At 40.7% G+C, this 25,872-nt stretch overlaps 1 protein-coding gene across 5 annotated transcripts in view; it reads left to right on the top strand.

The window, feature by feature from the left end:
- Positions 1–25,872, top strand: part of NELL1 (neural EGFL like 1) — a 306,821-nt gene that overhangs the window by 54,275 nt on the left and 226,674 nt on the right. For all 5 annotated transcript variants that reach the window (XM_065683411.1, XM_065683408.1, XM_065683410.1 and 2 more), the window contains exons 5-10: positions 6,821–6,917; positions 13,402–13,474; positions 13,712–13,794; positions 17,894–18,028; positions 18,881–18,983; positions 21,624–21,697. In XM_065683411.1, the coding sequence (XP_065539483.1) occupies positions 6,821–6,917; positions 13,402–13,474; positions 13,712–13,794; positions 17,894–18,028; positions 18,881–18,983; positions 21,624–21,697 (565 nt within the window). The remainder of the gene's footprint in view (positions 1–6,820; positions 6,918–13,401; positions 13,475–13,711; positions 13,795–17,893; positions 18,029–18,880; positions 18,984–21,623; positions 21,698–25,872) is intronic.

The following is a 25,872-nucleotide window of genomic DNA, read 5'->3' as shown; positions in this document are numbered from 1 at the left end:
ACCTTCAGGGAGTGATTCATTTACTGGAAGATGAATCACACCCCAGAAACCCTGATGTCTCTTCATGAAAAAAGTGAGTCTAGAGGATCAGCTCCACTGTAGGTGTCAACTTTGGAGACATCTAAAATTGGGTGCGATGAATTCAACACCTTGTGGCTATGTGGAAATTTATAGCTTCAGTGGGATGAGTGCCGGCCTGATCAGGAACAAATAAAGCTTGTTCTTGGGTTAATAGAGACCAGGGACTGAGAAATGAGGTTCGTGCCATGCCTTAGCCACATGAATATTTAGACTGCAGCTATTTATTTCTTAATTATGCTATTAATGAAATAAATCTCTCTGATTCCTGTCTAGCCCATTTAAGAAGGCAGATTTTAGTGATCTAGTCGTATTTTAGACCTAAAGATTTTGAAATGTCGTGATTTGGTGTGTTGCTTTGTACTAACTGTTGTAGTCTATTTTTCGGATTTTTAGGTAGTTACTTCTCCTTGTCACTCCATGTTGGCTAATGTATTCTAATGCGATCAGGCACAAAGTTTATTTTCATGTTCTGCTAAGTATTTCAGCTCTTTCCAAAATGCTTCTGGCATGGCAAATGTGTTTGTATGAAGTAGAGCTGCACCTCCACAAAAGTGGAAATAAGTGTCAACTTTGGCTTGTTCAAGTTGTGTATAAGAAATCTTCACTGCAAGAGACAATTTCAGGTCACTTTTTTTTCCAGAGGGCATGTGGCCCAATGCCTGAGGCAGTTAAGCCTCAGTTGTGCCCAGTCTGATGTCTTAGATCGTGAGCACTGTCCCTTCGTGACTGTCTTAGCATCTTGATTAATCAGTTTGTCTTTCTGTGCTTCAGTTTGCACACATTTAAAATGAGGATATTTCTCCATTTTACCAGAACATTATAAAGATGATCAAAATAATTTTGGATTGAATGTATGGAAGGAAACTGTCTCCTTGTCCAGCAGAGCTTGATTTCTAGAGAGGTTCTTCTCCTTTGCAGAGAAACGTGCGTGCATGTGTATTTTCATGCAGATGCTTTAGCTGGGCTTCCTTTCAGGAGTCCACTGATCATTCTATAGATTTTCTGTTTCTGTACATTGTGTACATTATGCCACAGATGCCTGTTTGGAATGCATCCTTGAAAAAAGTGTTTCTGAGGTTTGCTTAAAAATGCTTAATAAATCCAAGTGTGTAGATAAGGTGCAGATACAAAGCACAAGGATCATGGGTCTGTGTCAATTAACAGGTATTTTTCTTCCTACATGTAGCTAAATGGAAGGGTGGTTAGTGAATGTATTCTGAGCATGAACAGTTCAAGAAAGAAGGTTCACGGCTGTATAACTCCAGGTTTATGGTTTAACTTCTTTGAAATACGTTGGCATAAAGTAGGGGCGAATCAAGCTTTCTCTTGGAAAGTGCATGCAGTAAACATAAATCTGAAAGTCTGAAGCTTGGAGTAGAGCTTCCATTAACCTGGAGCCCTGGGCCTTCTCATGCTGGAGGGGCTGTTCAGTCTGCAGTGATTTTAGAGACTGCAGTTCCCTGGAGCCCTCTTTCTAAGCATTCCTGTTCTTGTGAAGTGTACTGGGCATTTCCCTGTGTGGGTACCAAAGCCAAATGTGTTGGAAACTCGTCTCCAAGGAGCTCTAGACCAGCAGTTCATAACCTGAAAGTATAGTAGATGTAATTTAACTATTTATATGGCAAATACAAAGTATTGGCCAAGCATGAATCAAGCCATATAAAGTGACACACCTCAGGCCAGAAAAATCAAGCAAAGGAGTGAGAATGATGTGGGAGCTTAATGTAGCTGTTAAAAAAGAAGGATCCTTTTGTATCTGCTCAGCAACAGTAGTTTTTCAGCCTGAAAACCAACTCTTCTTACAAAAGAAAACCGGTAGAGGAAGGGGAGCAGAACAAGTTTTTTTTTTTTTATCACTTCACAAGCAATAGTTGTAAGAGATTTTCACCTGTAAGTAGAAGCTTTTCTCATTACCCTTTGAGATATATTATAAAATGTTTGTACTTTGTGTGTTTTTCTGGGTGAGGGAAACCCCTGAATAGTCACCTCAGTGATCAGTAATATTTGGTAGCCTTGTATGTGGCTCACATCTGTGGGTAACCCTGATGTCTGGGTGAAACCTGTTCTCAACTACTGAGGTAGCAAGTGCCACCTTAACTGTGTTGTATGAATGTGGTGTCTTCAGTATGTGTGAAGTCTCTCCTACTCAGAAACCTGCAGTAGGAGTGCTGCAGGGTTTCTGATGTTCTTGTGAGTTCAGACATGAACCTGTGGCCAGGAGCTGTGGCCAGTTCCTGCTTTACTCCAGCTGCACACCAGTCATCTCTGCTGGCCACCAGCAGGCAATGCCTGTCGTGGTGAAACTCTGCTCATTGATACTTGAAAATGCTTGTTTTCATCTTTGTTACATATTAAATTATATTTCAAATTTATTAAATATAAAAATTTCTTAACTCTCAGTCTCTAATTGTGAGTTAGTAATGCTGTCATGTCTCTTTGCTCAGATTAGTTCAGAAGCTTCTTCCATGTAGTTCCAGTTTTATTTTGTGTAGCTGTTTTCCCATTGTGTGGCAGCTCCAGTCTTGCTGGAAAAGTCCCTTGGATTTTTTGTATCACTCTCCCATTTTGTCAGGAGATGCAGGGATCTGGTTTGTGTTTGTTTATGTATTTATTTATTTATTTTTACTGCATTAGAGAAGTGGTACACGGTGAACCATGTTCCTTGTGATTCTTTTTTCTTTCCTTTTTGGCTGTTACAAATTCACATGTGCTTTTTGACCCGTTCATTTCCCAAGAGTATAGAGATAAGCTGTTGTGTATACCTGCTGGGGCTTTTCTGCTGATGTTTAACAGTATAAAGTAATAAAGTAAGCTCCCGTTGTTCACTAACCAAATAGTGTCAACTAAAACATGTTTTTCCCATGGGAAACAAGCGAGGATTGATATACATCTCATGCCTTCTCTTGAATCCTAAGCCTGTTACTCCATGGGCAGATCTATGGAGAAGAAGACCAACCAGTCTCTTAGACACATACAGAATAAGGCACAAACCAACCTTTAATTAATCCCTGAATTTAACATAAATCCCTGCTTCAGAAAAGGAATTAGAGTAGAACAGTAGAGGAATATGGGGAACTCGTGTGTTATGAATGGCACTGTCTGCAGAGAATCTGGGAGGAAGATTGCTACAGCATTTTTCATATAGCTTGAAAGTCTCTGTTAAATCCTCAGAAAGGGCAGGATAAACCACTTTGGCTTGTCTCTTATGTGTTTTCCTTCCTTGTTGTTGTTGAGCTGCCATATAGTATTGTCAGTTAGGATCTGGGTTTCTTACTACGTAATTGCAGACAGATATTGTAGAGTTCCTTTATAAACTGTAATGAGGCCAGGTGAATAACAAACAAATATTCCTCAATAAGTCATGTTGTCGAAGCTGGTCAGCATTGGGATTTTAGCTGTTAGCAGAAATAGAGTTCATGGAATGCTGACGAGTCTTTTTAAGAGATGAGAAATTTTCTGGTGAGAACATTATTAACCTAAGTCATGACTAAAGATGTGATATACATCCACAGAGAAATTCCTAGCATGAGAGTGCAATTCCGTGAGTGGTTTTCTCGTGAAAAATGTCAGTTCTTTGTTCCTCATTCAGCATTTTGCAGCAATTTTGCATTTGAGTGGATCTTCAATTCTGCATGAGGTATGGCTGTGAGGGTCTATTTCAGGTTTACAATATTAATAGAGATGGTGCATGCAAAATTCCTCTAATTCTCAAAGCATGGTTTTAAAGAATGTAGTCTTGTTTTGTTGTGTGAACAGGTAAAGCAGTTCAGCATGGTAATTTTAGACATGGTAAGAAGTGATGAACTAGCAGAGGCAGAAATTTCCCATAGCTTTGAATGTATCGTGTTGATGAAATGTGATGAACTATGGCTGATGATGATTATAATTAACTTAAGCAATAAGATCATGAGTACTAGAAGACACCTTTGGACTCCTGTACTTACTCTGAAGCTGGAATTCTCATGTAACTGTTTTGTTCTTGAGTTTTCTGTTGTGGAATTTTTTTTTTTTATTATTTTTTTTTAAAGGAAATAGTAAGTTTGCTTCCAGCTTTTTACATTACTTCCATTTGGTTTTGATAAATGGTTTCCTTCTTTTCTGGATAAGCAGAAGTGGCTGGAATATCTGACACTTTGTCCTTTGAACTTTTATAGTGCTTTCTTGAAGTTTTTGAACACTGGGAGGTTTTTCTAGGCCTTTGCAAATGTTATGAATTGTAGAATAACATGGTGCGGTGTATTTGACCCTGGCTGGACACCACCACTATCTCTCCTCCTCCTCAACTGGACAGGGGAGAGAAAATGGAACGAAAGGCTCATGGGTCGAGATAAGGACAGGAAGAGATCACTCAACAGTTACTGCCATGGGCGAAAGAGACTCAACTTGAGGAAATCAGTTTAATTTATTACCAATCAAATCAGAGTAGGCTAATGAGAAATAAACCCAAACTTTAAAACACCTTCCCCAGACCCTCCCTTTGTCCTGGGCTCAACCTCACTCCCAAATTCCTTGCTTCTTTCCTCCAAGCAGTGCTGGGGGACAGGGAATGTGGGTTATGGTCAGTTCATCACATGGCTCTGCTGCTCTTCCTCCTCACGCTGTTGCTGATGGGTTTGGCTTTGGACAGTTGCAGATCCCTCTTGGAGCTGTCTGGCACTGGCTCCATTGCTCACTGGGGAATCTTCTGGCAGCTTCTTTCAGAAGCCACCCCTGTAGTTTCCCCCTCACCGAAACCTTGCCATGCAAACCCAATATATGTGGCAATTTAGAACATGGAATTCAGTGATTACACTTGGTGAGCTTGGGCTAGAAACACTTGGAGTGTAAAAGGGAAGATGACTGTACAGTGGGTTATGTTGGTTGAGTTATATTTTAATGTAGTGTTCATTTTCTGTGTTTGTTTTAAAGCCACAGCTTTAAAGAAAGAAGAAAAGTAATTTCACCTGTTTTAAATGTACAGATAATTTCACCCCTCTAAGCTGCAGGTCTTGACACATTCCCAGTCTTTTCCATTGGCTGTCCTGCTGGTGTGACTGCACAGCAATGCATGTTCCTTGTGAGCTGGATAGCAGTGGAAATGTATTTCAGTAGTCCCTACTAAGCATTCTGCTTTTGTTCTGAAGCAGTAAGTTCATGGTTCCCACTGGTGTGACGTGGCAAAATGAAAATTCAGGGGAAGTAACTTTAGTTTGGAAGTTTTGATATTCTAATAGTGACAGGACAAGGGGTAATGGGTTAAAACTTAAACAGGGGAAGTTTAGATTGGCTATAAGGAAGAAATTCTTTCCTGTTAGGGTGGTGAGGCACTGGAATAGGTTGCCCAAGGAAGTTATGAATGCTCCATCCCTGGCGGTGTTCAAGGCCAGGTTGGACAGAGCCTTGTGTGGGATGGTTTAGTGTGAGGTGTCCCTGCCCATGGCAGGGGGTTGGAACTAGATGATCTTGAGGTCCTTTCCAACCCTAACTGTTCTATGATTCTATACCTCTGTTGTAGTGGTCTGAGTTCCTGAAAAAGGTGTTATGGAAACTTTTATTACAGTTTTCCTAAAAATAAACAAACAAAAAATCCAAGCAAACTTTTTCAAAACTCCAGATACTTCTATTTGTGAATTTAAAAATGCTGTTACAGCAGTTTTTTATTAATTTGGTTTAGAAACTTGGTGTGTAGATTACTGCATTCATCTGCAAGTTTATGCAATACACAAAGTTTGCTTATGGACCTCATGTTACTTGTCATTGTTATTTCTTATTGCTGTTGTTGCCAGTTCCTTGAGGAATAACCAGGAAAATGCCCCTGTATTGCTAATTACCAAACACATACAGAATCACAGAATGGTTTGGAACCCCCTGTTGTGGGCAGGGACACATTCACTAGACCAGGTTGCTCCAAGCCCCGTCCAACCTGGCCTTGAACACTGCCAGGGATGGGGCAGCCACAGCTTCTCTGGGCACCCTGTGCTAGCGCCTCAGCACCCTCACAGGGAAGAACTTCTGCCCAAGATCTCATCTCAGTCTGCCCTCTGGCAGGTTAAAGCCGTTCCCCCTTGTTCCTATCCCTACAGGCCCTTGTCAAATGTTCCTCTCCAGGTTTCTTGTAGCCCCTTTAGGCACTGGAAGCTGCTCTAAGGTCTCCCCTTAAAGAGCCTTCTCTTCTCCATGCTGAACAAGCCCAGCTCTCTCAGCCTGTCTCCAGAGCAGAGCTGCTCCAGCCCTTGCAGCCTGTCTGTGGCTCTTGACTTCAGAGGTTTCATTCTGTAGCAGACCTGCGCTGGTGATGTGGGCAAGCTGGATGTGCTGTAGTGGCAATACACTAGAGCACCCAGGCTGGGTGAATGCAGTAATAGCAGCAAACAGGAGAGGTGCATAAAACAAAAGGTCTGGGTGTAAATGTAGAGAGAAAAAGGCATGGGAGGAGAGGTGGAATAAAGGTTCCTTGTGAAGTTTATTCCAAATCCTAAAGTCTGAAAATCCCAAAGGGTTGTTTCTCTGGTTGGACCTTAAAAAGGTGACTGCACCTTTTTTACAGAATGGATAGGTTTAATGTTTTTTTTTCCTTTTTGCTTTTTAAGTTGCAGTATACCTTCATAACTGTCAGTGATAAAAATGTTAAAAAAACAAAAAAACACAACATTTTTCTGTTTTGCTACTACTTTCCATCTTTTACTGTTAACTGATTGTGATTAGGAACTCTTCAGAGGAAAAAGAGGATTGGAGTAATGGCAGTGTGTTTCCTCTACAGGATTTATGAACGTATCATTGATCCCCCAGAAATGAATTTGGCACCAGAAAGCAGTATATGGCTTGGACAGAGAAACAGGAAGCATGGTTTCTTTAAGGTAAGCAGATAGAATACGGCACACAAAGAAGGAATTAATAAATAGTCCACAGGATGTTTCTGTTTAGTTGTCTTAGGCTCCTGAAATATGATTTGTATGAATTTTAGTAGAAACTGTGAACTTGGGATTTGAGACAGGTCCAGCACTTGAAGAGAAGGGAGGGAATGTCATAGTCACTGATGCGGCGCCCAGTATTTGGGGGTTTTATTTGGTTTCCGTCCTGGAGGTTTCACCTCCCTGTTGTGCTCTGTGTTGCCACTCCTTGGGACAGAACAAGACTGCCCAGGCAGATCCAGAGTCTATTCTTGGCTTTCATCTTTAAACCTTCAGGAAACAACAGCTTTGCTGTGCTCTGTTGCCAAGAGAGTGGTGGATTTAATCACTTTTGGAGGGCATTTTCTTCTTGGTTTCACAGGCAGAGTACCCTGACCCTTCTGCTCTTTGCCTCAGATGACTCTTTGCTTGTTTGCTCCTGTCAGTATTGACTTCTAGAACAGAGGTCTTCTGGCCTGCACGCCTTCCAGCTTTGGCAGATGCCAGCTATTGTATTCAGTGCATTTGCCTTGCTGCAAAGCAGTAGATTTTTCTGTTCCTGGAGTACATTCCTTCCTTTTGTTTTGTTTTTCTGGGCTAAGTGTGTCATTGTGTTTCTCGATGGAGAGTGAATAGCAGGTTTACTGAGTTTTGTTCATGAGCTTCTTTGTTCTTGGGAACTTCCCTTGCTTCCAGACAGCCTTGGCTGTCAGGCTGGCTGATGGGACTTGGGCTGCTCTTACCTGCTAGAAGGGCCTGTCTTTTTCCATCTACAAGGCTCCCCAAATCATTATTGAGTAGGGCAGTATGGGCATGAGGAACTTTTCAGACGAAAAGGAGGATTCGGGTAATGGCAATATATTTCCAAAATGCAAAGGACAGAAAAATTAACTCCATCTTGAAAAGCTCTGTCTTGTAAATTTTCTTTCAGTCAATCCATGCTTTCCTGGTGGAGGCTGAATTGCTGAACCAATGAACCAACAAAATCCACCAACGTAACACACCCCCTTCACCTGAAAATTAATTCTTTTAATTTGTGACCAAGCTATAGAAAAGTTTCTGATGTTTCTTCGCATTTTGGGTACCAAGCCACGGTGCCAGCATTGCTCAGTGAGAGTCCGTAGTGCAGTGATGGCCGATCTGCCCAGCCTTGGTGCTGGCGTGGATTTGTTGCCAGGGTGATTTACCACCCACTCTGTTTCCCTTTGGAGCTGTCAGTTCATGAGGCAATTTTCCAAGTTGCTGTTTGTCTGAGGAGCTCTCCTTGAAGCCCCCAGATTTCAACAGTAGGGAGAGTTATTTTCTGCTGAAGTTGTTTATAACACAGCAAGTAACAGTTTTAATGGTGAAACCGAGGTCGAAGGTAACCTTTAGCCTCTTTGAGGGTCTGAGAGCTGCTCTGAACCTGGAGCCCATTCCATCCTCCAGCAACTAAGCTGTCACTGTGAGTGAAATCCATAGTATTATTTTATTCTACAGCTGTTGTTTTTTTACCTCAGCTGCTCCCCATAATCCCACAGATGGCAAACATCTGTTTATAGCTCCATAGGGAAAAAAAAAGAAGTTCTACTGGATTCACCCATCTTAAATTCTTACTTTCTGCAGTCAGAGCCTCACAACTCTGGGATAGTCTATGCTTGTAAATTAATATTTATATGTGTTAACACTTTGGAAGCAGCAGGGTAGCTAATGATATGCTAATGAGCTGGCAATTTTTATTGATCATAATGAAAGCCAACAAATGCCTTACTTTGCTTTCTGCATGCTTGAATATTCTACTGACTTCAGCTTTTTCAGGGTAGAAATATAATTGGTTGTATTTTTTTAGTCCTGCTGAAGAGTTTCAGAAATCTTACTGCGGTTGTTTTTTTATCATGTTACTCCATGCAAAAACTGGGGATTTTGCCAGTTTGTCAAGAATTCATATGTCTTGCCATATATTTACATGCTCAGCAGGACCCCTCTTTCTTTCTTAGGGCAGTTTGTTTCACTGGTTTAGCATATAAAACCCTAGATCTGTTTTCCTTAATGTAAACAGAAATCTGCAGGGAAATAAGGGTGTTAAAGAAGAATTAGCGTTTTTGTCTGTGTGTTGGAGCCATGACAATGTATGTAACAAAAAGCACTGGATACTGCTCTTGAAGGTTATCTTTGCTGTTCTAAAGATTTTCTTCAGTTAATTAATTGTTGCGTCTCTCCATAAACAAATGGATTTAAAGCACATTTTGGGCCATAGTGTCACTGCTGTTTTAAATCATAATTCCTCAGTATATCAGCAGAGGAAGGAGTGGATGTGATATTCATAAATCACTATGTCCGCTTGCTGTCATTTTCCTTATTTATGCTTTTGTTCTGCATCCTTCCTTGCAGTGATTATTCCACGAGTAGCCCAGCTCTGCCTGTGGCCTTGCTGGGGATGAAGTGCTTCATGCTGTAACCAAGGGAATTGATTGAAGTCTTGCCCCTTACAACTAGCATCTCTTACTAGTTGTAACTTACCTGCTATGACTAAGGAGTTTGGACGAGATGGAATGGTTTTAGCTGTGGTGGGAGCAAACACAGAGCAGGCTTCAGTCTGTTTGCTGTGAAGGGAATCTCCTTAATTAATTCCTTTGAAAAATACACACTGACTTCTTTGTGTGGCCTAAACCCAAGATTTGTTTTAGGGCTAGAGAATACCATTATAATCAGATTAGGAAACCAAAGTATGTGTGACTGAGGAATAGAGTGACGGGAAACATCCAGGGAGCCCTCACTCTGAGATGGATCCAACTGCTGTCAGATGAGATTTATCTGCAGAATTCATGTTATCCCTGGGGAGAGCCTTCCCCCACCCCTGCCAAGAGCTGCTCTAGCAATGAGCTTATTCATGCCTTGCTGACCAGGTGATTCATGCCCAAAGACAGTGATTTTTCATACCTGCTAGAGCTGGCTCTATTGATCCTGCTGCTGTGGCTGGGGATTGTAGAGTAGGTGCTGGAGAAGTACGTTCATATTCTGACTGCACAGCATCATATGTGTACTTGGGCCCCTATAGTCATTTTGCTCTCAAGGTTGTACAGACTGAGGTGAGATATGTGCAGTGCCAGGGGCAGCTGTTGAGGCTGCTGTGTGCAGAGGGCCCAGTGCTGATGTGGTGGTGATGGTGTAGCACTGCCTAGGGACAGGGTTTGGGGCACATCTGCTGGTGCCACCACACAGAGCCTTTCACCAGCCCTGGCTGATGCAGCTTGCACAGTGGTGTGGCAGCATTATGCCTGTGGGAAAAGTAGGTTTTAAAGAGCATGAAAGCCAGTGGAGGAAATGAAAATGCAGAAGTGGAGGGCTCGTGAAATATATGAGCCTTTCCACAGGATGTGGGAGGAGTCTGTTACAGAGACATGAGAAGTGCAATAAACAAGGATTTTGTATTACATCCTCATGGGATGGGCTTGATATTTAGTGCTGCAGGCCTGAATTTAATCTTGTAGCTGGTAATCTGCCTGCACAGATGAAGGCTCTTCAAGCTATTGAGTCCTGATGCTGAGCTGCAGCTTTGGTTGTAATTGGCCAAATATTTTAATGATAACATAAAGGTGATGTCTGCTCAGGAAGGGAAAAAAGTGGAAGATTTTGACCACTGACATCTCCCTGTCAAGGCCAAATCCTGATGGATTTGAATCCTTCATAGAATGTGGACTGCAGAACTCCACCCTGTGCCAAAGTGAACCAGGGCCCTGGGCTTCCTCCGGGGAAATTTGGATGCCTAATTCTCCTGGCTGTGATCGTAGACAGCTCTCAGCATCCAGACTTAGTGCTGAAGGAAGAACTGTTCAAGTTTGTTCATATGTGTTATGATAATTACAACTGTAGTAAGTGTTTGCTTATAATGAAGTCTTGCTATTAGAAAAATGCATCAGCAGAATTTGTGCTCTTTGAAGGTTCACTTCTATATTTGATTGTATTAATTCTGTTTCAGAGGGTTTATAGACTTTGAAGGCATCTGTGTTGTGAATTGAAGTTCATATATTTTTCCATGGTAACATGCTTTCATGTAGCCGGAAATTAAGGCACAAAAAACAGTTGTGTTTCCTCTTCAGGTGGTATTTAAATGCAAATCTGTCTAAAAGACAGTTGAGTGGTGAGGCTCAAAGGCAAGAAACATATTTGAGGATCAACAGGCTCTGTTAAAAATCAGGCTGAGGAAAACATTTATTTCTGGATGATGTCTTGTAGCTGAGTGATATGGTCTGGTGAACTTTGTCATCTCATTTACTCTCGGTTGAGCTTTTCACTTGAGAGGCTTTACCATGGAACTGTATTTGTATGTCTCACCTTTGAATTTCTAGGTTATGACTGATGGCAGAAAGGATGAGAAATGGCTTTCAGGATGTCCTATTGCCACTGACAGTATTACTTCTCATTATTACAATGGTTTAATTATTCTTGTAGATGAAAAGGTTAATAAATGTATATACTTCTGCAAGAAAGACAATGTGATCTGATTATGTCTGTTAATATTTTGAGATAGTACTTTATCATGAAACTGTAAGCAGGAAAGAGTGCTTGCTGATTACCTTCTGCTCCTTTAGCAAGTAAGCGTGCCAGTGTTGAATCTTACTGTACTTGCCAGGCTTCAAGGGCTGTATGAGCCTGTATTTTATTTCTGGATGGAGTTTTGAGCAAATGACTATGTCCTCAGTGTGCAAAATTCACTCTATTGCAATTTAACTGAAAACTAGAAGTTACTCTTACAAAGCACTAATTTAGTAACTGCCACGATGATGAATTTCCTTTCAAATTAATGAAATTCTTCTGTGTCTGGGAAGAGATAGAGCTGTGTCACAGCATCTGATTAACAGTCAGGGTGAGTGCAAGTAGCGGCACTGGAAGTCCCTTGTTTTCGCTTGCTCCTCTCCCTTAGTGACCATGACATTATTAAAGCTACTGGATCATGTGGATTAAGTCTGTTGCACAGTCAGAGGTGGAGCAAGAGCTTTGTACTGAACAGAGCAAACACAAGCCTCAGTGTTTTCAATGCTATTTTGAAGGACAAGGGTTCTTCAGGACCCAGGTATGTAGGGACACTGGGCAACCCTTGGTGTCTGCTGCTTTCATCAGGAATATCCTTGCAAGTCAGGGACAAAAGAGGATGCAGCTGTATTGAGCCTTCTGGTCCTTCCTTGAAAGCTGCTCATTGAAAAGAGACCTGGTGGTGCTGATTGATGGAGCTGAATGTGATTCAGCTTGTGCCAGGCAGCCAAGAAGTGAACAGCATTCTGTAGCAGCAATAGTGTGGCCAGCGGGACCAGTGATTGTCCCCCTGCACTGGGCACCTTGAATCCTGTGTTCAGTTCTGGGGCCTGCACTACAAGAGAGACATTGAGGTGCCGGAGCAGGTCCAGAAAAGGGCAATGGAGCTGGTGAAGGGCCTGGAGCACAAGTGTGATGAGGAATGGCTGAGGGACCTAGAGGGGTTTAGTCTGGAGAAGAGAAGGCTCAGGGGTAACCTATTGCTCTGTACAACTACCTGAAATGAGGTTGTAGTGAGGTGGGGGTTGGTCTCTTTTCCCAAATAACAAGTAGGACAAGAGGAAATGGCCTCAAGCTGCGCAAGGGGAGGTTTAAACTGGATATTAGGAACAATTCCTTCACAGAGAGGGTGGTCAGATGTTGGAACAGGCTGCCCAGGGCAGTGGCGGGGTCATTATCCTGTCGACAAGGCCCTTAGTGATGTGGTTTAGTGGTGGCCTTGGCAGTGCTGGGGAAACGGCTGGACTTTTCCAACCTGGTTGATTCTCTTGATTCCCCCCTCCTCTCCTGCCTGGTTCAGTTTCAGGCTTCATACAACCTGCAGTAGCTGGCTTTGACCTTGGAGGCCTGATTTCTGCTAGCCATGTGTAGGGCATCTTTCCATCTGCCTGGGTTAGAGGAAGGATTTAATTCTAACTGATGGCATGGTTACATGAGCTGCCTGTTGAGCTACAAAGCTAGTAGGCTAAACCGAACAAAACATCTCAAGTGCAGACTCTTACTTACCCCTTGCACTATATCTTTATCTTTTCACAATATTTGTTTTCACAGTCTTATTTCCCTAAATGGTTCAGGAGTATTGCTGTGTTTTCCTCTTTTCTTTTGGAGAAGTGTGCCATAGGCTCGAATAATGCATATTATTTCCCTGCTTTCTCATCAGTCTCACCCCATTTTAAGACATTTAAGCAGCTTATATTTGGTGATTGCAAAAGACAAAGCAGTATTACTTCTGTGTTTTATGAAAATTAATATCCAAGCACACAGGAAAATGGAAGGAGTTGTTATATTTTGTCCATCTTCAGTTATTTTCCTCATGAGAAGAATGAGTTGATCAGGTTTCTTTGTTTCCATTTAAGAAATGACTTGTGCAACAGCTTGTACAGATCTAGGTGGTGAATGCTTGTAATCTGTATTACCAGTTTTCTCTTCTTTTACAAAGGGTGTTATTCAAGATGTGAAAGTCATCTTTATACCTAATGGCTATATAATGCAGTGTCCCAATCTGAATCGCAGTAAGTAGCAATTTCTTTATTCTATTTCAGATTTTCCATACAAATTCCGTCTTTGTTTTAAAAAGAATAGTTTCAGGCTTGTCATTTTTGCATGTGCTGGCTTCCAGAAGGCAAATATTCTGTGTAAACAGATTGCATTTTATGTTCAGATAAGTCTGATTTACTATTGGTTATTTATGGGTTATTGTGTTTTTCCTTCTCTTCCTTTCCATTTCCTTTTACTCTTACTCTATTGAGCGTGCCCAACCTGCAGCGATTTCTTAAGTCTGGTACAAGGAATAATGGATTTGCAAGAACTCCTGGCAAAAATGACTGCAAAAGTAGGTACCTGAGCTTCTTTGTCAATTGCCCATTTCATTCTGTGCCAAGACCAACATGAAAGGATTTATTCTTTTTGCAGCTACTCTGCATTTTCATGGTAGAGCCTTTTTTTCCCCCTCCTTCTGCCAGTAGCCATATCTGCAATGGACTTATGGATATAGCTTCAGGGATGTCACTTAAGCCTTATACATTTTCTATTGTCTGTCTTATTTGTAGGGTAGTGACAAAATGCCCAGAGTCTGATTCGTTTGTAAGAAGCCTTAGCATGATTTTCCTTTTCACGCTGAGGGATAAATGTAGAAGCAAAGGAGTGAGATCCCTACACAATTCCCTCACCATGTGATGTTGTCAGAGGGTGTGTATTTGCTTGTAGGAAGCCCTATGAAATCTTCAGGACTGGCTTAGTCTCCTTCCTTGGAATTGCAGTTAACCCAGCTCCAGGTGGTGGTTTGTGCTTTCTGGTGGTTTTTATTATTTGTAATTAATTTGTTCTTTATTTTATTTTTGGATTGTGAATAGGCTGAATGGGAAGCTGTAGTGTTTGGTGGTTTTTGGTTTGGTTGGTTGGTTGGTTTTTTTTTTTTTTTTTGTCTTTTTTGATTTTTGAGATTTTCCTTAGACTCCACTCCTGCAACACACAGTCAACCTCTGTGCTAACCAGGGCCCTTCAGCTAAGGCTGTGGTGAAGTTTTGGGGTAGGAAGTTGTGTTTTAGAGGTGACAGAACCCCTGATGTGTGTTAAAGGGCAGTCTGTGAACAATTCTTCAGGTTAATGTTGGTGAGCCATCTGGTAAAGGACAATGAATTGTCTCACCTGAAACAGCACTTATGCGTTAATTACTTATGGACTTAAGTGCAACTACAACAAGCCTGTAGATCCCAGTGTAGGTACCAAACAGGGATTTCAAAACCAGGATTGCATAACAGTGCTACTAGAGTAAAAGCATTATGCTTTACTCTGCGGCCTTTAAGTGTTCTTTTCCTTCCTAATAAGAAAAGGAAAACTTTGTTTGTAGAGAGTGTGCACATTATCCTGACAACACACTCCCTGACAGGCTCCGGACAGGCTGACTCCGAATGCGAGATGTGAAGCTTTTAGTTAAGTTTGCTGCTGGTACTGTGAAAGAGAGGCAATTATTTTGAGCACTGTTGGTGGTATGAGCAAGTTCCAATTATGCACTGTACTGAGTTGCTTTCCCTGCTGCTGATTGTATTTTTGCTTGCTAGTACTTTACAGGGGGAAGCAAATAACACAGTATTTGTACTACAAAGACTCTGTGCTTCCTTTAAAGTGGTGTTGGGGCAGTCCTCCATTGTGAGTTCCTTTCCACTTACAGCAGTCCACTACTCTTTCATTGTGGTTGTTTCAGAATTAGTGTTGTCTAGGAAAAGTGCATGTAGTAGGAAATTGAGTTAATTTGGTAGACAAATGCAAGTGAGAAATGGAGGAATGTGAGGGAAATATGAAGGTTTGTGTCTGCTTTGTTAGTTCTAACCCCAAATGGTACTAATATAGATATAGGTGTATCATATGGGAGTGATATATGGGAAAGCAAGGAGTACTTGGCAACGTTTGGAAGGATATTTCAGCTAGTTTGAAAGAATTCATTGTTTTATTGAGCTCAATAGAAGCTTTTCAAGTAAGGCTTGAAGTCTAGAAGCGAAGAGAGTATTTCTGGTCACTTGAGTAGAGCAGGTAACGGTTAAATGTTGTTTCTGAACAGGTTCTGTGAGCTGTGACACACTCATTAACCTCTGTGTGTCAGAGGGTTTCTTGGTGCATGCCTTCTGGTGATCTGCTTGATGGACATGCTATGTTTAAAGATATTTCTTAGATGAGGAGGTAAATGGTTTTCAAGTATGTAAAAGTTATCAAGATAATGTAAATGACAGAAAAAGTTAAAAAATGGAAAATATTTTTTTTGTTAGGGTTTTCTTCTATTTCTAGGGAATAATTTTTATGACAAGTGTCACTTTCAAATCTGAGATTCTAGAGTCCTTTCTAAAATTTGTACACTTATACTGGAATGTTCATTTAAGAAAATAAAGTACAAGATGTGTAAATAGTGTAAGACAAATCAAACATCTCTACCAAAACTGAATATTTTTTATATTCTGCAAATGCAGTGACCTGAAAAGGGTTTCTCCTGGAAACAAGCAGCTCAGTAAGAGGATAGTTATGCCTCTAAAATGCAAAAAGCAGTTTTGAAGTCACCGGATGATGCTGAGTCTAGGTTTGCTGAGGATCAATCCCCTGTTATTCCAGAGTAATAATTTAAGAAATAAAGAGCTTTTATTCAGGGCTTTCTCTCATAAGGACTGCAGAGAAATATATTTTCTTTTTCTTTCCCCTAAATAAGTTGGTGTTTGACTGGCAGGAATGAAAAAGGACTTGTTAGAATACATTAATTTAAAGTGGATGGATTTTTAGAGGATGGAAATTTACGAAATTCAGGTATATGGCATAATGTGAAAAATAGCACTGTATGTGCCTTGTTTAATAAAATTTGCTACTATTTAAATGTATCAACCTATAATGTAAGATAATAGCATCATACTTATAGCAGGATAGAGTATACATTTGTCTTGTCTTCTGCCAGACTTAGGCAGCCTTGCTATTTAATGACTTATACACATAAGAAAAATGCGAAGGTAAAAAATCAAGACCTTGAGAAACTGTTATCCAGCTGGCCCCAGGGTAGTTTTTACAGCAGTGGCAGTTCTGGGGCATGGATAAGGCACATAGTTACTTTAAAGTATTAAGTCTGTATTTATATATCTATTATTTTTAGCATTAGTAAGTAGGAAAGGAATTTTGCAGTTATTCTGGATTTTCTTAACCTTTTCTTTGAGGGATAAGAGATGATGGCACTGGGAACAAGGTGTGCATAGATGGGGGTGTTCCTCTTTGAAGGATGGTGAGGTGGTACCTTTATGAAGGGAAGTCTGTGACAGGGCTTAGGGGAGGGTGGTTCAAAAAGTCTTGTTCTTTTATGCTCCGACAGGAGTGAGCATTGTCCCTTCTCAGTATTGCATAGTATCTCATCAGTAAACAAAGAAATTGCTAGTGTGCAGTTGTAACATTTGGAAAAGTTCATAGAATCCCATACTGGTTTGGCCTGGAAAGGACCTTAAAGGTCATCCAGTTCCAGCCACCTGCCATGGGCAGGGATAGGGACACCTGCAACTAGACCAGGTTGCTCCAAGCCCAGTCCAACATGGCCTTGAACGCTGCCAGGGATGGGGCAGCCACAGAACCACTTCTCAGGTCAACCTTTGCCAGGGCCATACCACCCTCACAGGGAAGAACTTCTTCCCGATGTCTAATCTAAATCTCCCCTCTTCAGTTTAAAGCTATTAACCTTTGTCCTTTATATGCCCTTGTAAAATGTCCCTCTCCAGATTTCTTGCTGGCCCCTTCAGGTATTGGAAGGCTGCCATGAGATGCATCAGTTTGAGCTTCTTCATACACATTTTAATAGTTGGCATTGGGGAGGTGATGGGAACAGCAAGGCATGGTAAGAGCTACCTACCAGCCCAGGGTTTACTCCAGGAGCATGACTTCTCCGTTCATCACAATCTGGGAATATTTTGTACTACACTTGCTTTCCCCTTGAAAACTCACTGGCTATTACAAGGTTAAGACCTTTCTAAAAGTCAGACAGTACTAGTCTGGCTGCTGCTTAACAGTGATGAGGTTGGGGTGATTAACAGAAGTCCTTCTGCCAGTCTTTGTGCTTTCTGATGAGTGATCAGGTTGATGAGCAATTCAGATTTCAAAAATAACCCAAAACCCCCACGATTGTAGTTTGTGTACTTTTGGTGGTGCTTGGGCATTCCTGAGGGCATCTCAGTGTGGTTTGTTACAGCAGAAAAGACAGTTGCGCGAGCCATAAACGGGTGTCAGTTAGCATGGATAACTCCATCCAAATCCAAGGAGTGGGGTTAGTTGATACCTGCTGACATCCTGGTTCAGTGTTTAGAAGATTGCATTCAGACATGGTTTGGCTAAAAATAAGTAAACTGCTTTCTCATATTTGCTTTTCTAAATCATGTGCCTGGATTGCAGAAGTCTCATCAAGTTTCTTTCATTTATAGTTAAATTATGCAGAAACAAGACTGAGTCAATTGGAAGACTGTCATTGTGAGAAGACTTGTCAAGTAAATGGATTGATCTATAGAGACAAAGACTCATGGGTTGAAAATGATCACTGCAGGAACTGCACATGCAAAGTAAGAATTCCTAATGAATTGAAGAAGTAGGACCTAATTAAAACATGGAAATGGTCTTTGAATACATAATGGTAACTGGGAATTATTCTGGTTTTAGTATGCATCCAGAGGCAGTGTGAACAATAAGGAGGGAAATGGTGAAATAAATCAATAAATACCTGACACCGCCCATGTGGCAGCTTCAGAAATAAAATCTGCTTTCCCCTGACAGCGCTTTCATATTTGCTCTTGTTATATCTGTGAGGACTTTCTGGTTTCAGGGTGAAAGCCTGGCCTTGTCTGTGTTTGGTTTGGCATTGTTTTCACTGCACTAGTTTTTTCAGAAAGGAAGCATTATCTTAATAGTATTCATAGCTGCTTAGTTGCACCTTGCATGGTAACAATTTGCAGATTCTGTATTTGGTGTTGATCACTGAAAACCGAAGGAACAGAAGAGAATTAGTATGTAAATCTTGTCTCGTTTAAAACGATTTGATAAATATCTGAAGAGAGTCTTTGTTTGCTCAGGAAAATAGAAAACTGGTTGTTAAAAATCTCCGAGATGATTGGCACTGCCTGCAGAAAGTGGTGCTTATGTTCTTGTCAAGATGGGCTTATGTTTTCCACTTAAAGTGCTTTGCTCAGGGCAAGTGGGGTAAAACCAGTAACAGTATCAAACTGGAGTGGTTCACCTTCAGATGCGTTTTGTTTCAACTGTGTAGTTGGACAGGTTTACACTCCTTACTGGAAGCTGAGTCTGTATTCCACAAAGGCTGTTTTCATTTCATAGTTTTCGGTCTATTATGTTTTGTATAAAATGCTTGCTAATTCCAACTGTTGTATTTCAATTTTGTCTTAAACCCCTTTGCTTAGAGTGGAGTTGTGGAGTGCCGCAGGATGTCCTGTCCCCCTCTGGATTGTCCTCCTGATGCTCTCCCAGTGCATGTGGAAAGCCAGTGCTGCAAAGTGTGCAAGGGTAAGTACATCACACAGACCTTTGAGTTTCTATTTAAGCAGTGAAACTTGTCCTGAAAGCAGGCACATTTTATAATGACTTTCACAGGTCTTGGTAATTCAGGTACCACGAGTCACAGTGGAAAACCTGATTTAAGAAGGAAATAAACAATTGCTGTGAAATGAAGAAGCATTTCAAATTTCTGAGATTGTCATTTTATCTATCGTCAGTGTAAAGTTATTAATCTGTTTGCTTGGGGCTGCAAAACCTTTTACTTGGCTTCAGCTTGTATCTCCTGCTGGTGTTGCAGAGCATCAAGCCTATGGTTTGAACTTGCTGTAGCGATGAGTACTAAACTGAGCTGTTATCTTTGTGCCTGTTTTTTATTTCGGGTTGGAAGGTTGTTGTCTAAAATAAACATAATAACTTCAGACCCTGGGTTAGTATCATTGCGTGGAGTGTTAGTTTGCTGTGTTGAACTTCAGAATAAATTCATGAGAAGAAACAAAAAAGAAAGTAGATTTTAAGATCAGTGTTATTGCCAGCTTTCAGTCTGTTCTCCTGGAAATGAAAGCTGTAAGTAACGTTCTGGAAGGAATAGTCAGTATTTGTTGCCTTAACAGTAGTACATGGGGCAAAGACAATTTATCTATGGAAACTTCAGCTGAATACTGATGCCAGTCTTACCATAAGCACAAATAATGTGTGTGTATATACACCTATATACGTATTCCCTGCGCCCCCCCTCCCCCCGCCCCAGGTTCTTGGAAAGTAGTAAACTTCATGCATGAGTGTTTTAATAATTCATTAAGACAGACATGTTGAATTATTTTAAGATTTATAAGAAAAATAGTAAGACTTTTTTTAGCATTCTGTCACCCTTTTTCAGTCACTGAATTCATTAGTCCCATACACAAATGTCCTTGAGCTGTGATCTTGCACTTGCCCTTGTTTACTCATGTAATGGCATTTCTCTCAGCTATGTGTTAGCATGAGTGTTTTGCTTACTAAAAGGTGTTTATGAGCAGAGCGCTGGGATGGTGAAGTCGCCATGCTGGCCTGTGGGTTTTGTCTCAGAATATTTGTATTTGTAATGCTGAGAATCTAGAAAGTTCTTTCATGAATCTGGATGTGTCTCTTTCCACTCCTTTGCTGACATGCATGCATGCACAGCAGTCAAAATCTGAAACCAAGGAGTCATAAAGCACAAACGTGTAGATTAAACATATATCCCTATGAGTAAACTGTGCTCCTGTGATTTGTAATGGGAAGATGAACAATCAGACTTGCCTTTTGTCAGTGATTGGCACAAACGACTTGTTATTCTGACGAGAACTCAGCATGTCAGTCAATGAGAAGAGATGTATGGGAGTTGATTGAAATTGATTGTAAATGCCAGCTCCTTGACAGAATGATGTGCTGAGGCCAGAGTCAGTCACTTTTGGGTAGCTAGTAGTAATTGCTGAAGCTTTTTGAAGAGCTGCACTGCAGGTGTTAATTTCTCTGTGCTTTTCCTATTTAGCTCTGATAGAATCATCAGTTGTAATTTGCTGTCTCTAGGGATTAGTGAATGGCTGGATTCTTGAAAGGGTTCCCATCTTAGCTGAGGGTTAACGAACAGAATAGCTCTAATATCTGACATGTTAAGGGTTTTAAAAATGAGGTGGTTCTGTTTTGATCCCTGCCATCTTGTGTAGCCTTTCAACTAATATTTGACAAAAGACTATAATTTTGTTTGAAATCTCATCATTTTTTGGAGTTGTGCATTAACTTGCTGTCTGGTGCATCCATTCTTTTGTTAAAAGCAGTGATGTTAGGAGAATAAGCAGGAAGAAAAAGGAAAATTCTCTTACTCATCTTCTCATGAAAATAGTTACTGAAGTTTCTAATTTAAACAAAGCCTCCTGATCTGAAGTTTTCCTCATAGGTGAGATCACAACAAGTCAAGCATAAAAACTAGGGCAGCTTTAGGAAAATAAGGATGCCAAAAGCAAAAAGCCTGTTTTTTAAATACGTGATGAAAACTGAGTTGATGATGAAAACTCTGTTCTCTTGAAAACCTTGTCCTCTCGTATTTTTTTTTTTATTTTATCTCTTCTTAAAGCAATAAGGATTTTCAAGAGTGTAAGTTGAAACTAAAAGTAAGTCCTTAGAAGCAAATTTATGTCTGAAGGCTTCTGAAGATTGATCTAGCAGTCCTTTATGTTTAAAATTTGGGAATCAAACTGGCCGTGACAGTAAGACTCCTTTCAGTATCGCCCATAAAGGGGACACACATGCACCTATAAGTGCTTGGTTCCCTTCCCTTGGTATTTAGGAAAGAAATTGAAGTGAAAGAGTTATTAGATAGTCTGGGACTGTTTTGGATAACTGAGTGCTTTCAGTACTTCCACTTTCACTGTGCCTATGCCTTGTCTTGGGAAACTTTTAAACCTTTGTTGAATTCCAAGGATGACCCATGCCTGACAGTGTTCAAGGCCAGCTTTTATGGGGCTTGAAGCAACCTGGTCTCAACCTGGTCTAGTGGAAGCTGTCCCTGCCTGTGGCAGGGGGTTGGAACTGGATGAGCTTTCAAGTCTCTTTTGACTTTGTCACCATTCTGTGATTATGATTTGTTTTCAACTTTATTTTAACCTCTCTCCTTTTTCTCTCCAATTACAGCCAAGTGTATCTATGGAGGCAAAGTGCTGGCAGAAGGTCAGCGAGTGTTAACCAAGAGCTGCAGGGAATGTCGAGTAAGTTTTGGTTCTATATACTTTTCCTAATTTTAAATGTGTATGTGCTGTTCAGAAGTGACAATGCTAAGTTAGTGCATTACTTTGGGCTTCATTCCGCAAATGTGACATCTGTTGTCTTGAAAAGGTGACCTTGAAGTCAGTGAAAGCCACAAATACAAAGACAAGGCAAGGATATGACCTTTGCATGGTAATAAAAACGTGGGCAAGATGACTTGGAAAGATGTTTTCTCTTTGATCCCCACTTTCATGAACCCTAGAAAAAGGCAGCAGAATCTTAAAGCAGTTACTAATTTTCAGCAAAATTGCTAAAATTTGAAGCAACCTGGCATATATTATTTGAGTTACTCCATATTTCCCCTAAGATTTAAACTGTATGTAGCCCTGCTAATAATGGAGGTAAATTGCTAAGTGTGGGATTCAACTGAGGCCTGCCTTGTCGTCTGCTCAACAGACAACTACAGCCAGTATTTAGAACCCGAGTAAATGGAGGCTGTATTAGATAGGAGCATTCAGGGAGTGTTAGTGAATATCAGAGCACTGACAAAGATTACAATGACCTGGTTATTGTTGTGTTTGTAGCTGAGTGTACAGAGTAGCAATTTGATGTTTGCTAATGGAAATGGACAATAACTGGTTGCAGATGTGAAAGCAGCTTGTTATGCAGAATCATTCTGCTGGTGTTAGTGTTTAGCTGTATAGGAGTGCTCAACATTGTATATACAAATATGTGGGCAAGGTCATTGCCTTGAAGAGAGACTAAGATGCCTGTTGCTTATAATATGACAGTGTTTATTTGGCAGGGAATGCCCCTATGTAAAATAAGATGAAGAGGATTTTCACATTAAAGTGAAATCAGAGTGATCTGAATGTAATCTGTGGAACTTCTCTGTGTTCTAAATGAAAGTGTTATATTTTTAATTGTGAGTATGCTAATAAATTCATGAATACTCACCATCAAATATCTGTCATATTAGAAAGTACTAAAGTAACAGTGAAATAACTTGTGCATTTTGCTTGTTAAAGGAAATTGATATGCCAGTGCTAATTGCATCAGCGTTGCTGTTTGTATTAGTTACGTCTTAATGGTGACTGTTGATAAAATGAAACAGCACCTGTGGATGCGATACCATGAAAAACATGAGTCCATGCCTCAAAAAAAGGGAAAAAAACCCAACCTGGTATTTTCAGAGCTGTGTTCAAAGAAGCCATTAAACCTCACTGGCAAAGCTTGTCATTATGATTCAGTGTTTTTAAGTGGGTGCTGTCACGGAACCAATAAATTGAGATCAAATGAAATTTATTGTTTAAGCTCAATTAATGCTCCATCAACATCAGCTACAGATTTGGGATGTCACATGTGTTTGTCACTACACTACTGATTCAAGAATCAGTTCTTCAAGTTTATGGCCAATGGTCCCAAATGCACAATCACTCACATCATGAAGGGAGGGCTCTGAACCTTGAGGAGTTTCCTTGGGCAGCATCCCCACCCAAAGGGAGAGTCCCTGAGTGCAGACCTGCTGCTCCGAGGAGGACCAGCTCAAAGTGGCTCTCCAGTAGGGCTCCACTTACACCCTGGTCAAATACAGGGTACACATCAACTGTCAATTTATTGGTGTTCATAGAGATGACTTAAGAGTCTCAGGGAGTAGCGCTTGTGTTTGTAAAGGAGGATGTATTTGTAGGTGGGGTAATATCAAAAAGTCAAGTTGAAATTTCACATTTCAGTCTTTACTTGTAGATAGATAAGTTATTATTTGCACAGGCCCTGATCCAAGCTTAAGAGGCTTTTGACTTTTATATTTTTTCCATCTAACAAAAATACCATTAATGGTATTGATGGATCCAGATAGATCCCAGATTTTCTTTATCAGGCTGTGAGCAGGTGGTTTTTTGTTTGTTTTGTTTTTTTTTTTTGGTTTTTTTTTTTTTTTCTGAAAACTAATCAGGGCTAAAAATGTATTAATGAAGCACATCCTCTTACCATAAGCACAGATATTACTGATGAACAGCCATTCCCAGCTAGTCAGGGCTTCAGTGGCTTTCAGGAACCTGGACTAAAAAGTTTTCCTTATAAAGATAAGGAAAAATAATGTTCCCAGAGTGACAGCCGAGGACACTACCTGGAACATTCTCCTGAAAGGCTGATCAATAACAGCTAAAACAAGGGGTGTGTGTGTGAGGGGAGCCCCAAACAACAATAAAAGTTCTCAAATAACCTTACCTAAAATCTTGCTGTTATTTTCCAGAGCTCATCATCTAAGCTGAGCTGTTTGTGGTTTAGATTTACACTGTATGCCTCTAATTAGGCTGATAGCCAATTCTTTTTAACGTACTTACCTGTGTAATGAAAGAAATGGAATTACCTTGCAAACATTTGACTTCAGATTGCATTCTTTGTGGATTGGATGTCACAGTTGGAGCTTGACCTATTTGTTTCAGAAGAATGTCTTTTTGACATCTATTTCTGTCCAGATTCTATGACTACAGAAGTGAATGTGTATAAAAAGTTAGTAATTTTTCTAAGGCTGCCTGAAGCAATAATGCTGAAGTGTGAACTCTTCATACTTATCTCAGTGGATAAAATCTGAAATCTAATGATGATAATTCTTATAATTGGATCTGTACTAGCTTAGAACAAATTGATTTGAATCCAAAGATTACTCAACATGGAAACATTTTAATCTAATTTTAATTTAATGCTTAATTATACAAATACGTTCGATTTGCTTTCCCAAGGCACAAGTTCTGCAGAAAATGTGAAACTCGGGGAAAGAAAATCTTCCTGTCTTTAAATGAAGGGAATTCACAATTTGTGTGTGGGGTTGTTTGTTTGTTTTTTTTTTTTTGGTTTTTTTTTTTAATTCATCTCCTTATGATTCACTAAAGAAGGTATGAGCTTGGATTGAATTTATCTCATCCTGATCACTGATTTGACTTTCATATGATTTCTTGCCATCTTTCTGACCAGACCTGTTGTCACTCAAAGCTTTTTCTCCATATGTTGACTTACTTTACCCTTGCTTCTGCAATTGTCTGGCCTGAGCTTAAACAGGCAATGAGTTATAGCCAGAGCTTTTCCAGCTGGTAGTTTGATAACGTGATAGTAAATGACTGCTCAGTATGTCTGGTTCTTTTATCACCTTTGCTGCTTCTGTTGCACAGGCAACCAGAGGGGTTTCTCCCTTTCACTTATGGAAGTGAGATCAGAAGGAGGCCTAATGCCTCCATTAACTTCACTGTACTTGTGTGGGCACTTGCTTCAATGATGCATGCTGGATGTGATGCTGTAGGGAGCTGCTTTTGGAAAACCTGATGCCTGTGGGGTTTGTTATATGCTTTTTCTTGACAGCAGCTGCTGCAACTTGCCAGTAAAGACAATTGGGCAGCGAGAAAAATTACTCGCTGCTGCTTTGCCTTAAGATTGCAATCTCAGGGCAGTGAGTAGCAGTGGTAGTGGCAGTGAGTAAGCAACAGTCAGGTTTGCATTCCCCAGGTATGCTGCTCTTCTCAGTCGTAAGTCCTGGGAGCCATGAAGCACCTTGTGCACATTTGCACCTCGTAGAGCCGGTATTTGTGTTCAGAACTGTGTAGGGCGACTTGATGCCATGAGAACTGCAGTGACACAGCTGAATCAGCATGGCATAGCTGGGGAGGCTCATCACCAGCAAGGGTTTGACCTGGACTGGTTCTGGCACCCGAGCTAGTCTTGTGGCACAGTGTGATGCAGTGTCCTGTAGATACAAAAGCTGCTTCTGGCTCGCAGGGTGGCTCTATGTAAGGGGTGTTTCTTCAAACAGGGTAGATACATGGGTGTTTTCAATATCCTCTGTTCAAAATCACCTCTCTAATCCCTCAGATTATGAGAATGGTGACATTCATGACATATTTTGTCTTCTTTTGGTATTGGTTTTCCTCTGCTTTCTTAGCTCTAGATGTGTTTGGATCATATTTTTAACCTTTTCTCTGCAAACGTGGTAGCTAGAAAAGGTAATCTATTTCTTTGAAGAAAGCAGAAACTCTCATTCCATCTTTTTGTTCCACCATCTGAGGCATCCTGAAGACTATTTTGGGAGGAATAGGGGCTAGATTCATAATAAAACAGTGCCTTTGCAATATAGCAGGCTGCCTGCTTTCTTAGTGGAGTTTCACAGCCCTCTGGAAAATGGGAT

The sequence above is a fragment of the Lathamus discolor genome, chromosome 6 (genome assembly GCF_037157495.1).
Source record: "Lathamus discolor isolate bLatDis1 chromosome 6, bLatDis1.hap1, whole genome shotgun sequence".
Lineage (NCBI taxonomy): Eukaryota > Metazoa > Chordata > Aves > Psittaciformes > Psittacidae > Lathamus > Lathamus discolor.
Note: the sequence above shows the minus strand (reverse complement) of the source record. Positions and strands in the feature narration are given on the sequence as shown.